Source organism: Brassica oleracea, chromosome C2 (genome assembly GCF_000695525.1).
Source record: "Brassica oleracea var. oleracea cultivar TO1000 chromosome C2, BOL, whole genome shotgun sequence".
NCBI classification, from domain to species: domain Eukaryota; kingdom Viridiplantae; phylum Streptophyta; class Magnoliopsida; order Brassicales; family Brassicaceae; genus Brassica; species Brassica oleracea.
In genome coordinates, this window is record NC_027749.1 from 5961603 (window position 1) to 5975551 (window position 13949).

A 13949-nucleotide genomic window follows, 5' to 3' on the forward strand; every position below is an offset into this window, starting at 1 on the left:
CACCTAATAACCTGGGTTCGAACTAGCTTATTTATATATAGGGCAAATTATTTTTTTCTGCTTGGGGCATGAGATGATGCTGGACGCAACAAACAATAGTCAGAAAACAGAGGCCTCAACTAAACCGTACAGCTGTTTGCCGCAAAAATAAGGATCACAGTTAAACCGAGAGACAGAACCCGATAATTTTGACCTTCCTGATGATCTTCTCTTAAAGATCTGGCCCGACCAAAAACAACTTGTAGAAAACGACGTTAGCATCCACCAAACGAAGCCAGGCAAGCCCGAGGTCAAGCACCCGCTTCAATAAATCGAGCATTTATTCGGGAAACATCAGTATAAAACATCAGCTAGGTTGGAATAAGAACCTTCAGTTGATAACATAGGTTTTGCAGTAAAGTTCAAAGTTGTTTAATTGTTTAAAAACGGACGAATAATGTCATCCTGGATGCACATGGAAGAATCACAGTATGTGTTTTAATTCTCTTTGATCGTTTTGTGGTGTTGTTTACGTATCAGTGTAGTAAATCTCGTGATATCTGTAAAGACTTGGACAATTGTACAAAAGACTTTCGCGCATCAGTAATCAAATCAATATAGACAATAACGAGACATTTTCAACAAAGTTGAAAAACTAAAATTTTTTTTGGTAAGAAATTGAAAAAACTAATTTACTCCAAAAAAGTTGAAAAACTAATGATTTAATATTCAACGTTCAAGTATTCGAACAAAAACTTTAGTCAAAAAAAAAAAAGTATGCGAACAAAATACCAATCTTTAATTAAATATAAAAATAAACAACTAGCCAAAGATTCTTGTGAATCATTAATAGTCGTGACTCGTGAGCTTGATCTTTTTCACATATTTAAAATGCACCATATATTTTTCAACAAAGTTGAAAATTTGATTATTTAATACTATTAAAAAGTGTGTGGGGGATAAGGACGTTGATTCCAATGGAATAGAAAGTCTTTGAATATCTCATGCAGTTGAAGTTTCCGGTTCTTGGTATAACGCCGTGAGAAGAAGTTGTACGTATTCGAAGTTCGTGAAAAAAAAATGAACAACTATTCTTAGAATCTTAGCTATTCATGTTTAGCAAATCCTCACATACGTTTTTTCTCTTGTTCACCATGCAAGTCTTAACAGTTTACATACTAAAGTTGTTACTAACTCACTATGATGTATAGTTCAGATTCAGATCAGATAAAATATGTAAGCAATTTTTGTAAACGAAAAGAATAGTAAAAGCTTCTTTTTATTTTGAGAAAAGAATAGTAAAAGTTTGATTAGTCTTAAAGGTTCTTTTAATAAAAAATAACACTAGTACACAAATGATGGTGAACCATTTTCCATGTAATTTAATGTAGTTGGTATCGTTATCTTTCGTCATTACTCTAAGTAACCGCACTACGTTAGCCCATACGCCATGACACGGGGGCCATGTAAAATATGTTAGACCATCATTGACTCCAGTCTTTTAACTGAGTTTCTTAGACCATCTTTATTGGAGATTCTTTAATTAGAATCTCACCATTAAAAATAAAGAAATTAAAAAGAAAAATAGGAGAGAGTGAAGAAAGATTCTAAAACAAATGTTTTTAAAGCATTCCCGTTAATAAATCCGGGGGCACGGAATCTTAGATTAACCTTTTTCTTTTAATTTTTTTTTTTCGTAATATATATATATATATATATTTTTAAAAAAGAATCAATCGCGGGTCGCCATGTGTCAGTAGGACCGGCGAACAGTGTTGAACCCGTATCATACCAGCGAGCTCATGAGAGACAGTATCATCAAAACACTGAGACCCGCAAATATCATAATAATATTTTTTTTTGGATTCCGTGAGGATTTTGGATATGAACCCTTGATGGGCATGCTTTTAGAACCACTTCTAAACTTTAATCTTCCACATGTCTTGTATTTAGCATTTTGAAATTAAAAAAATAAAAAATTTAGTTATTTAATTAAAATATTATTATTTTTTTTTTTTAGAATTCCACCTAGTTTCTAATGGATGGAGATGCTCTTAGCTTCTGGTAAGAAATGATTCTTAACTTTTCTTAGATTTTAACTAAAAAAGCTAAGAACCGTCTCTTAAATAAGAGATATAAAAGCCGTCTCTTAGCCGAATAATGTAAAAAAACAAAAACAAAAAAGTGTCAGATTATGAGTTAAGAACCCCGGCTAAAAGACCGGAGTTAAGAGTATGATTATCTGGGATCCTTAGCGAGGTTCTTAGTGTGTGGGTTTCCACAAAACTCTTAAGGATCAGTTACAAAAACTACTAATTAAGAACCGATTTTAATGAGTTTCTTACACTGTTCACGGATCCCACTGACTCGTGGCGGTCCGCGATTTGTTTGATTTTTAACTTTTTTTTTTGTAGAAAAAAAAATCTAAGAAACCCAAATGGATTTCTTAGTGATAAAGATGACCTAATCATGTCCTTACATCTAAACATATCTAATAGACTAATACTATATAAATATAAAATATATGCGATGAATCTTATTGTGCGCTCTCCTTGTACACATCACAGAGGAATACTAAAAAAGACTGTCAGTCACACATATCAAAAGGCAAATTCAGGTTTAAGAGAATCGATGTCGTGGAACTAGGTCTTGCTTTGCACCGAGTATAAAACAGAGATATAAATCCAACGGTGGAGAAGAAAGTGATAGAGGAGATAGAAGAAGCGATGAAGAGCAAGACCTCTCTTGTTTTCGCCGTTAATGGAGAAAGATTTGAGATCGACCTCTCTTCCATTGACCCTTCTACCACGCTTATTGATTTCTTGCGTAACAAAACTCCTTTCAAGAGCGTCAAGCTCGGCTGTGGCGAAGGTAAGAGTTATCTCTCTTTCTTCATTTCCTTTCAACTATTGTTTTGTAATAACAAGGAACTCCTCAACAAGAAAAAAGAACCAACAAAACCGAAGGAAATCTGATAAAATCTGCAGTCTATGTAGGAAGCTTTATATGTCATCAGTGTTATATACGAGCATAATTTAATATATGTGAGAATAGTTTTCTCTCCAAACTAAAAACACCGCCGACAGAATAGTTTTTCTCATCCATCACTCTAAAAACCTCAGATCTCGAAGCAACCGGAGCCGTGTTCCCTTTGCTGTTTTCACTGGAATTCTCATCCGTGTTATGTTCTAAATTTATTAATTAAATATCCACTAGACTATATTTGCCAAGTGATTGTGCTACATGTCTTTTTTACAATCAATTTCACAAAACAAATATGACATGGCTATTAAAACTGATGGCATGACTTCCAGAAAAATATGACATGAATATTTATTATTGATTTATATTTTTGATAAATTTATTAGAATATGATAATAATTCATATATTACATTTAATATTGATATTTTTTTTTGTAAACTTTTTTAAAATATGGTAATAGCTCATACTGTAAAATAAATATATTCGTATATAACATTTCAATTTCGAAATATTATTATTTTGTATACTTATACAGTTTGTATTACTAAAGTTTTCAAAAGTTTTTACAATTTTTTAAAAATTTATATATCTAATCGTAAAATCATTAGTCTTATATATCTACAAATTTTATAAATATTGTTTAGGTTAAATATTTGATAATTATACAATTTTATATTATTTTTATTAGTTTTATACAAATTGATTCAATATATATTAAATATATATTAAATATTAATAAGAAAATAGTAAAATCTATAATATTTAATAAAATTTATTTGTAAATATAAGCTAGATTTAAAAATAATTTTACTGCACCATGTGCAGAAAAACTATCAGTAACTTAATATACTTGTAGAAAGTCTAAAAATAGCATAGCCTCTCACATCTTTTCTCTTTAGAAACAAAATATATTTTTACTTATTGAAAGATTTCATCAATGATAATGTTTGCATGTGCTTTTGTCTCGGATGCTACGTTCAATTCGACTGGTTATTTTGCTAAAGTCATGATTAGGTTAGGACTATGATTTCTTTTTGTCTTTTTGTGTTAAAAAGGTGTTCAGATTTCAGAGGTCTGTCTCTGGTTTAAGACCTTGATTAATACTCGGATCAAAGATTAATTTCCCCCAAAAGTAACGCCAAAATCAGACAGATGAACGAGTGTTGTAAATCCACACATATAGTAACGTTTTTAGGTCTATATATTTAAAGAAAAATCGTAAAAGTATTTTTTGCAAAGTGGAAATTGCAAACGTCAAAATTTTATGTCTGTTAAACAGGAGATTTTGTTTTACATATAGGATTACATGATCCGTTAGCAAATTAGTTCATGCGAATCTATATGCATGGTTACAAAATCACTGGAATATATACCTTGTATTCATTTATAGTGAATTAAGAGTTAACATTGATTAGCAGCAAGCTTAAAACGTGTTTGGTCATGGTCTACATATATCTAATCCCATAACAAATGAATATTAGTTGATGATATAAAGTTAATGATGATGATATGTGTTTCGAATCACGCTCTCTTTAATTCCATGAGTTGATGTTAACAGTAAGTCCTTGAAGTTTTTGTTTCTATTTAGAAAAGACTACCTTATAACTTGTATCGCAAGCAACAACCCGAGACCTAAGAAATGTATATTCTCTGGACACAGGTGGTTGTGGCGCTTGTGTTGTTCTCCTTTCAAAATACGATCCCCTCCTCGAAAAGGTCGATGACTTCACAGTCAGCTCGTGTCTCACACTCCTCTGCAGCATCGACGGCTGTTCCATCACAACCTCAGAAGGCCTCGGCAACAGCAGAGCCGGGTTCCACGCGGTCCACGAGCGCATCGCCGGTTTTCACGCCACGCAATGCGGTTTCTGCACACCCGGTATGAGCGTCTCCATGTTCTCCGCTCTCTTGAACGCCGACAAGACCCATCCTCCTCGCACCGGTGTCTCAAACCTAACGGCTGCTGAAGCCGAGAAGGCTGTCTCGGGGAACCTATGCAGATGCACTGGATACAGACCGCTAGTGGACGCTTGCAAGAGTTTCTCAGCTGATGTGGATATCGAAGATCTTGGATTCAATACCTTTTGCAAGAAGGGGTTGCCTTGTTATGACCATGCCTCTCAGGTCTGTACGTTTCCTGAGTTCTTGAAGAAGGAACTCAAGAGTCTTGATGATGATCCAAGAAAGTACAGATGGTCAAGCCCTGTTAGTATCTCTGAGCTTCAGAGTCTATTAGGGCTTGAAAATGGAGTGTCGGTTAAGTTGGTTGCTGGTAACACTAGCACGGGTTATTACAAAGAAGAGAAAGACAAGAAGTACGACAGGTTTGTCGATATAAGACGTATCCCTGAGCTCACTGCTGTAAGAAGAGACGAGAAAGGAGTTGAGCTAGGAGCTGCTATCAGTATCTCAAAAGCTATTGAGGTTCTAAGAGAGGAAGAAAGTGTTCTCATCTTGTCGAAAATCGCGTCTCACATGGAGAAGATTGCAAGCAGATTCGTGCGGAACACGGGAACGATAGGTGGTAACATCATCATGGCGCAGAGGAAACACTTCCCTTCAGATCTCACAACCATACTGGTCGCCGCTCGAGCCACCGTGAAGATCATGAGTACCGGCTCAGGTGTTCAAGAACAGTACACACTTGAAGAGTTTCTTCAACGTCCTCCTCTTGAAGCCAAATCTGTTCTCTTAAGCCTTAAGATCCCATCTTGGCACCCCGTGAAGAACGGTTTCTTTTCTTCAGATACTCGCAGAGCCGGTTCTAAGCATAGCGAGATGAAACATTCGCATATGGATACTCATTTGCTATTTGAAACATACAGAGCAGCGCCACGCCCTCTAGGAAACGCATTGGCGTTTCTTAATTCAGCTTTCTCAGCTCAAGTGTCTTTGAATGAAGCAGGTGATGGTGTTGTAGTGAATGATTGCTTGTTAGCTTTTGGTGCTTATGGGACCAAACACGCACATAGGGCGAAGAAAGTCGAAGACTTCCTTGCGGGTAAAGTTATCTCTGATGAAGTTTTGATGGAAGCTATTAGCTTACTGAAAGATGAGATAGTACCTGACAAGGGTACTTCAAACCCTGGCTACAGATCAAGCTTGGCTGTTACTTTCCTCTTTGAGTTCTTTGGATCTTTAACCAAAAACAGTTGTCTCAACGGAGGATGCAAAAAGCCTTTGAAACCTGTAGCTATGTTGTCATCAGCACAACAGATAGTTGAGAATCAAGAATATAGTCCGGTCGGAAAAGGCATTGAAAAGACAGGAGCTAAGCTTCAAGCATCTGGTGAGTTCTATATATATAATACTCTATAATCATTTGCCTTGTGAAACAAGCTAACGTTGATTCTTTGCTTTTACAGGTGAAGCTGTGTATGTAGACGACATTCCTTCACCGGAGAACTGTCTGTACGGTGCATTTATATACAGTACAATGCCTCTGGCAAGGATCAAGAGTATAGGGTTCAAGGAGAACAGAGTTCCAGAGGGAGTTCTTGGCATTATAACTTATAAAGATATCCCCAAAGGTGGGCAAAATGTTGGTACTAAAGGTTTCTTTGCCTCTGATCTTTTGTTTGCTGAAGAAGTCACCCATTGTGCCGGTCAGGTCATCGCCTTTTTGGTAAGTCTGTTGTAGAATTACGTTTTCATATAAACCATGCAGTTATGTAGAGTAAAAAATTAGATTCAAGTTGTTGTATGTGTGTAGGTTGCAGAGAGTCAAAAGATTGCAGATATTGCAACAAAGCTTGTTGTGATTGATTACGACACCGAGGGGTTAGAAGAGCCTATACTATCTGTAGAAGAAGCTGTCAAGAAGTCTAGTCTTTTCGAGATCCCTCCATATCTGCGTGGTAAACCGGTTGGTAATATCAACAAGGGAATGTCTGAAGCTGAACATAAGATTCTTGGATCAAAGGTTGGTTCTGGTTTCTTTCATCTCTCAAGGCCTACTCTTGTCTAATTCCTCATGTTAATTATGTAGATAAGTTTCGGGTCACAGTACTTCTTTTACATGGAGACACAAACGGCTCTTGCGGTGCCTGATGAAGACAACTGTATGTTGGTTTATAGCTCAACTCAAGCTCCTGAGTATGTACATAGAACCATAGCTGGATGTCTTGGAGTTCCTGAGCATAATGTCCGTGTGATCACTCGACGTGTTGGAGGTGGCTTTGGTGGGAAAGTCATGAAAGCAATGCCGGTTAGTTCCTATTTTTGAGTTTATTAGAGACAAAGTATTCTAGAAGGGATCTAAGTAATATACTCTAAGATAGTTGGACCAATCCAATAATTATCACCAATTGGTTTTAGGTTGCTGCAGCTTGTGCACTTGCAGCATCCATAATGCAACGTCCAGTGAGGACATACGTGAACCGGAAAACAGATATGATAACTACTGGAGGAAGACATCCAATGAAGATCACATACAGTGTTGGATTCAAATCCAATGGGAAGATTACTGCTTTGGACTTAGAGCTGCTACTTGATGCAGGGCTAAGCGAAGATGTAAGCCCACTTATGCCATCAGGGATCCAAGGAGCAATGATGAAGTATGATTGGGGTGCTCTCTCTTATGATGTAAAAGTTTGCAAAACAAACACTGTGAGCAGAACTTCAGTTAGAGCTCCTGGAGATGTACAAGGATCTTATATAGCTGAAGCAATCATTGAAAAGGTTGCTTCATATCTTTCCATTGATGTTGATGAGATCAGGAAGGTTAATCTCCATACATATGAGAGCTTAAGGTTGTTTCATGATAAGAAAGCTGGTGAACCCACAGAGTATACTCTACCACTTCTTTGGGACAAACTAGCTGAGTTCTCAGGTTTTAACCAGAGGATAAAAGTGGTTGAGGAGTTCAATGCGTTGAACAAATGGAGAAAGAGAGGGATCTCGCGTGTGCCTGCGGTTTATGGAGTGCCTATGAGGTTTACACCAGGAAGAGTAAGCGTGTTGAGTGATGGTTCAATAGTTGTTGAGGTTCCAGGGATTGAGATAGGCCAAGGGCTATGGACAAAGGTGAAACAGATGGTTGCATATTCACTTGGACTGATCCAGTGCGGTACTACAAGCGATGAGCTTCTAGACAAGATCCGTGTCATCCAAGCAGACACGTTGAGTTTAGTACAAGGCTCGGTAACTGGTGGTAGCACAACCTCTGAGGCTAGCAGTGAAGCGGCGAGGATTTGCTGTGATGGCTTAGTGGAAAGACTTTTACCTGTACATACTGATTTGGTGGAGAAAACAGGTGGACCTGTGACTTGGGATAGCCTCATCAGTCAGGTACATACTCTTGAAAGATTCTTGCTTTTGGTGTTCTCTTGTTATTGTGAGTTGATGTTCGGTTTTCTCAAGCCCATGTCCAACTATTTTGTAGCTGATTAGTATGATCTTGTCGAGTTTGGGACTAAAAATAAGTCTGCATGAATTTGGTTTTAGGCTCCTTCCAAAAAAAATCTCATATTATCGGAGTTGGATATACTTTTATATACTAGACATTATTTGTATAAACTTCTAATGTGAAACTTTAATTGCATTCACAACAGTTGACTAATGAGTGGTCTTGTTCTTGAATTGTCTGGTGTAGGCTTATCAACAATCTATAAACATGTCGGTTAGTAACGTATACACGCCGGATATCTCCACTGGATACTACCTTAACTATGGAGTTGCAGCAAGCGAGGTAAAGCTCCAAACATTGAAGAATAGCTTACTTGCATTTTGTGAAACAATCTCACTTCTTTAAACAGGTTGAAGTAAACATATTGACTGGTGAAACAACGATTCTGCGCACGGATATTATCTATGATTGCGGGAAAAGTCTCAATCCTGCTGTGGATTTAGGACAGGTAATAAAACCCTGGAGACTACTTACTTTTATGTGTATATGTGTTCTGTTCTGGCTCTTGGTCTTTGATTTGTTGTTTCATGGTATATTTGCAGATTGAAGGAGCATTTGTGCAAGGACTTGGGTTCTTCATGCTTGAAGAGTACTTAATGAACTCAGACGGTCTCATAGTGACAGACAGTACATGGACTTACAAGATACCAACGGTCGACACAATCCCAAGACAGTTTAATGTTGAGATTCTCAACAGTGGACACCACAAGAACCGCGTTCTTTCATCCAAAGGTGACTTACTGGTTTCTCGTTATGTTTTTACTTAAAAAAGTCTGTCTGAAACTTTTTTTGTTTTGGGTTTTGATACAGCTTCGGGTGAACCACCGTTGCTTTTAGCGGCTTCTGTTCACTGTGCGGTCCGAGCAGCTGTTAAAGAAGCTAAGAAGCAGATTCAGACCTGGAGTAATAATAACCGAGAAGTGGTTGATCTGAGCTTTGACTTGCCTGTTCCAGCAACAATGCCTGTTGTGAAGGACTTTTGTGGACTTGATGTTGTTGAGAAATACTTGGAATGGAACATTCACCAGAAGAAGAACTTTTGATATCGCTCTGTGTTTTATGTTTTTTTTTTGGTTACAAGTGGTTGCAACTTATTTTGATTGCATAAGAATAATGTTTGGGATTGCGTGTTAAACAGGTTTCTGTAATAAGCTGCATGTAGCATCACAATTATGGTTTTGGTGTTTAGATTCATCACCATGCAACGTTTGCATGGGTCTAAGACAAATGTTATTCTCATATACAGACATGAGCACAATAATAAAGTATATAATGAATATTAAACTTAATGCAAAGAATAATCAAAATCTTCAAGACAAAGAAAACACAAAGAAGACAAAAGAGGAACTGGAAAAACCAAAGAACTAAGTCTTCGTTCCTTCAAACTAAAACCAAATCAACAAAACTCTGTCTTATCATCTTCATTGCCTATAAAATCATTTGATATCTCTCTCTGTCTTCTCACAACACAAAAAACGTTTACCTATATACCAGAAAAAAAGAGCAACCACAAAGAAAAAAAAAAGAGTGAGTGAGAATGGCTAACATTGGAATGGAAAAGGTTTACCAAGAATTTGACCCTGTAACTAGATGGACCTCTGAACCAGACGCTGAGATCCTTGTCGTTGATCTTCCAGGTTCGTTTTCTTTTTTCTTCTTCTTCTCGATCTTGTTTGGTAGAGAAGCAAGCAAGCTCCTAAAAGCATTGTGTTATGTGGTTAGGATTCAAGAAAGAACAACTTAAGTTGGCGGTAAGCTCAACAAGGAAGCTAAGACTAACAGGAGAACGCCGAACTGGTGGACACAAATGGATTCGTTTCCACAAGGAAGTTCTTGTTCCTTTGACCCTTGATATCGACTCGGTTTCAGCTACCTTCAAGGACAACAAACTCTACGTCAGACATCCCAAAGTCAAGAAGACACAAGTCCCTCAAACTAAGCCACCAGTGATCAAGAAACCACATGATCAACATGAGAAAAACCGAGGCCAGGGTTCAAAAGCATCACAGAGCGGTGTTAAAACCGAACAACGAAAACATGATGCGCGCAAAAAGGAAGCGGCTGATGAGCCTAGGGAGGCTTTGAGTTCCAAGGATCATGAGGAGAAAGACAAAGTTGGAGCCAAATGGTTCGAGAAGTACAAACAGGCAACTGGAAATATGGTAAAGGAAGCTAAGAACAAAAGACAGTTACTTTGCAATTTGGCTGCTTCGATTTCATTGGTTCTGCTAATCTTATTGTACGCTAGAAATGCAGTACGTTCATCTCTCGTGTGGAACTCAGAGGAATGAGTAACCCTTACAATGTATAAGATTTGCTTATGCAGAAAATAAACAAAAATATTTGATATTTACCTTCTATATCTATGTACACATTTGTGTAATGAGAAAATGAAAAATTTCTAATTAGCCTTAATCTAATGAATTCCAGTGGCATGTTGTTTTACCAGAGTTGAATAAAACAATCATATCTATAAAATAATTACCAACGGTTATAAGAAAATATGAATGTTCAAAAAAAATCAATAGATGGCAACTAGGCGTTTTGTATAGGTATAGCAACTAATCAGATTATTTAAATCTTAGATGGAAATTATTTTTATTTATTATTTATTGCAAAACAAACACTGTGAGCAGAACTTCAGTTAGAGCTCCTGGAGATGTACAAGGATCTTATATAGCTGAAGCAATCATTGAAAAGGTTGCTTCATATCTTTCCATTGATGTTGATGTGATCAGGAAGGTTAATCTCCATACATATGAGAGCTTAAGGTTGTTTCATGATAAGAAAGCTGGTGAACCCACAGAGTATACTCTACCACTTCTTTGGGACAAACTAGCTGAGTTCTCAGGTTTTAACCAGAGGATAAAAGTGGTTGAGGAGTTCAATGCGTTGAACAAATGGAGAAAGAGAGGGATCTCGCGTGTGCCTGCGGTTTATGGAGTGCCTATGAGGTTTACACCAGGAAGAGTAAGCGTGTTGAGTGATGGTTCAATAGTTGTTGAGGTTCCAGGGATTGAGATAGGACAAGGGCTATGGACAAAGGTGAAACAGATGGTTGCATTTTCACTTGGACTGATCCAGTGCGGTACTACAAGCGATGAGCTTCTAGACAAGATCCGTGTCATCCAAGCAGACACGTTGAGTTTAGTACAAGGCTCGGTAACTGGTGGTAGCACAACCTCTGAGGCTAGCAGTGAAGCGGCGAGGATTTGCTGTGATGGCTTAGTGGAAAGGCTTTTACCTGTACATGCTGCTTTGGTGGAGAAAACAGGAGGACCTGTGACTTGGGATAGCCTCATCAGTCAGGTACATACTCTTGAAAGATTCTTTCTTTTGGTGTTCTCTTGTTATTGTGAGTTGATGTTCGGTTTTCTCAAGCCCATGTCCAACTATTTTGTAGCCGATTAGTATGATCTTGTCGAGTTTGGGACTAAAAGATAAGTCTGCATGAATTTGGTTTTAGGCTCCTTCAAAAAAAAATCTCATATTATCGGAGTTGGATATACTTTTATATACTAGACATTATTTGTATAAACTTCTAATGTGAAACTTTAATTGCATTCACAACAGTTGACTAATGAGTGGTCTTGTTCTTGAATTGTCTGGTGTAGGCTTATCAACAATCTATAAACATGTCGGTTAGTAACGTATACACGCCGGATATCTCCACTGGATACTACCTTAACTATGGAGTTGCAGCAAGCGAGGTAAAGCTCCAAACATTGAAGAATAGCTTACTTACATTTTGTGAAACAATCTCACTTCTTTAAACAGGTTGAAGTAAACATATTGACTGGTGAAACAACGATTCTGCGCACGGATATTATCTATGATTGCGGGAAAAGTCTCAATCCTGCTGTGGATTTAGGACAGGTAATAAAACCCTGGAGACTACTTACTTTTATGTGTATATGTGTTCTGTTCTGGCTCTTGGTCTTTGATTTGTTGTTTCATGGTATATTTGCAGATTGAAGGAGCATTTGTGCAAGGACTTGGGTTCTTCATGCTTGAAGAGTACTTAATGAACTCAGACGGTCTCATAGTAACAGACAGCACATGGACTTACAAGATCCCAACGGTCGACACAATCCCAAGACAGTTTAATGTTGAGATTCTCAACAGTGGACACCACAAGAACCGTGTTCTTTCATCCAAAGGTGACTGACTGGTCTCTCGTTATGTTCTTACTTAAAAAAGTATGTCTGAAACTTTTTTTGTTTTGGGTTTTGACACAGCTTCGGGTGAACCGCCGTTGCTTTTAGCGGCTTCTGTTCACTGTGCGGTCCGAGCAGCTGTTAAAGAAGCTAAGAAGCAGATTCAGACCTGGAGTAATAATAACCGAGAAGTGGTTGATCTGAGCTTTGACTTGCCTGTTCCAGCAACAATGCCTGTTGTGAAGGACTTTTGTGGACTTGATGTTGTTGAGAAATACTTGGAATGGAACATCCACCAGAAGAAGAACTTTTGATATCGCTCTGTGTTTTATGTTTTTTTTTTTTTTTTGGTTACAAGTGGTTGCAACTTATTTTGATTGCATAAGAATAATGTTTGGGATTGCGTGTTAAACAGGTTTCTGTAATAAGCTGCATGTAGCATCACAATTGTGGTTTAGGTGTTTGGATTCATCACCATGCAACGTTTGCATGGGTCTAAGACAAATGTTATTCTCATATACAGACATGAGCACAATAATAAAGTATATAATGAATATTAAACTCAATGCAAGGAATAATCAAAATCTTCAATACAAAGAAAACACAAAGAAGACAAAAGAGGAAGTGGAAAAACCAAAGAACTAAGCCTTCGACAATCTGAGACATGGATGCTCCGTCGCCGTTGAGGGGAGTCACCGAGAGAATGCTCCGTCGACGAGAGCCACCGCGAAAAAAAATCGAACCTACAAACAAACTAAAACTTGCAATCAGAAGAAGCATAAGTATAATCTAAGACATGCATGCATAAAGAACACAACAAACCATTTACCTTCCGATTCCAGTAGATCCACATACAGAGAGAGCAGTCCTTTGCCGTCGACGAAACACACGGAGAGGGAGATAGTCAGCGATTTTCTTCTCGACGACAGCCACCTAAGAAGACGAATCGTTTCCTCGAGGAGCCACGAAGAGAGAGAGATTCGTCGGTTCGTCTACCAGCCACGGAAAGAGACGATTCCGTTTACTCGCCGACCCACGGAGAGATGGATTATCGCCGTTTCGTCGAGGAACTGCGGAGAGAGAGAGAGAATGGCCTTCTCGGAGACGAAGATGGAGAGGTTTCGCGAGAGAGAGAGAATGAAACGAGATCAAACCGATACACGCTCCTCCTTTCACCCCCTGCCTACACGTGTCATAAAAAACGGTTTCCACTTAACCCGAAATAAGCGACGCCTCTACTTAATATTAGTGTTTTTGATTTATATTAAATGCAATATTAGCATAAGAGACCCCCTAAAGCCCACTGATAATGATGCTCTAAGCCTTCGTTCCTTCAAACTAAAACCAAATCAACAAAACTCTGTCTTATCATCTTCATTGCCTATAAAATTATTTGATACAGTTTTGCCTTGTATGGAGATGT

General features: G+C 37.8%; 2 protein-coding genes across 3 annotated transcripts; both read left to right on the forward strand.

Annotated features, from left to right (window-relative positions):
• Positions 1-2498: 2498 nt before the first annotated feature.
• Positions 2499-13044, forward strand: LOC106326885 (indole-3-acetaldehyde oxidase-like). 2 transcript variants are annotated; one of them, XM_013764837.1, is made up of 11 exons: positions 2499-2850; positions 4623-6251; positions 6328-6587; positions 6675-6884; positions 6951-7169; positions 7280-7601; positions 11029-11678; positions 11984-12079; positions 12147-12245; positions 12340-12529; positions 12608-13044. In XM_013764837.1, the coding sequence occupies exons 1-11, from the start codon at positions 2706-2708 to the stop codon at positions 12838-12840; spliced, it is 4053 nt and encodes a 1350-aa protein (XP_013620291.1). In that variant the 5' UTR covers positions 2499-2705; the 3' UTR covers positions 12841-13044. The 2 variants fall into 2 exon arrangements, with proteins under 2 accessions (XP_013620291.1, XP_013620292.1); XM_013764838.1 differs by lacking the exons at positions 11029-11678; positions 11984-12079; positions 12147-12245; positions 12340-12529; positions 12608-13044 and adding exons at positions 8556-8651; positions 8719-8817; positions 8912-9101; positions 9180-9560 and having other exon boundaries at positions 2660-2850; positions 7280-8251.
• On the forward strand, positions 9847-10784 carry LOC106326886 (inactive protein RESTRICTED TEV MOVEMENT 2-like). The gene is made up of 2 exons (XM_013764839.1): positions 9847-10006; positions 10092-10784. The coding sequence occupies exons 1-2, from the start codon at positions 9907-9909 to the stop codon at positions 10658-10660; spliced, it is 669 nt and encodes a 222-aa protein (XP_013620293.1). The 5' UTR covers positions 9847-9906; the 3' UTR covers positions 10661-10784.
• Positions 13045-13949: the final 905 nt, after the last annotated feature.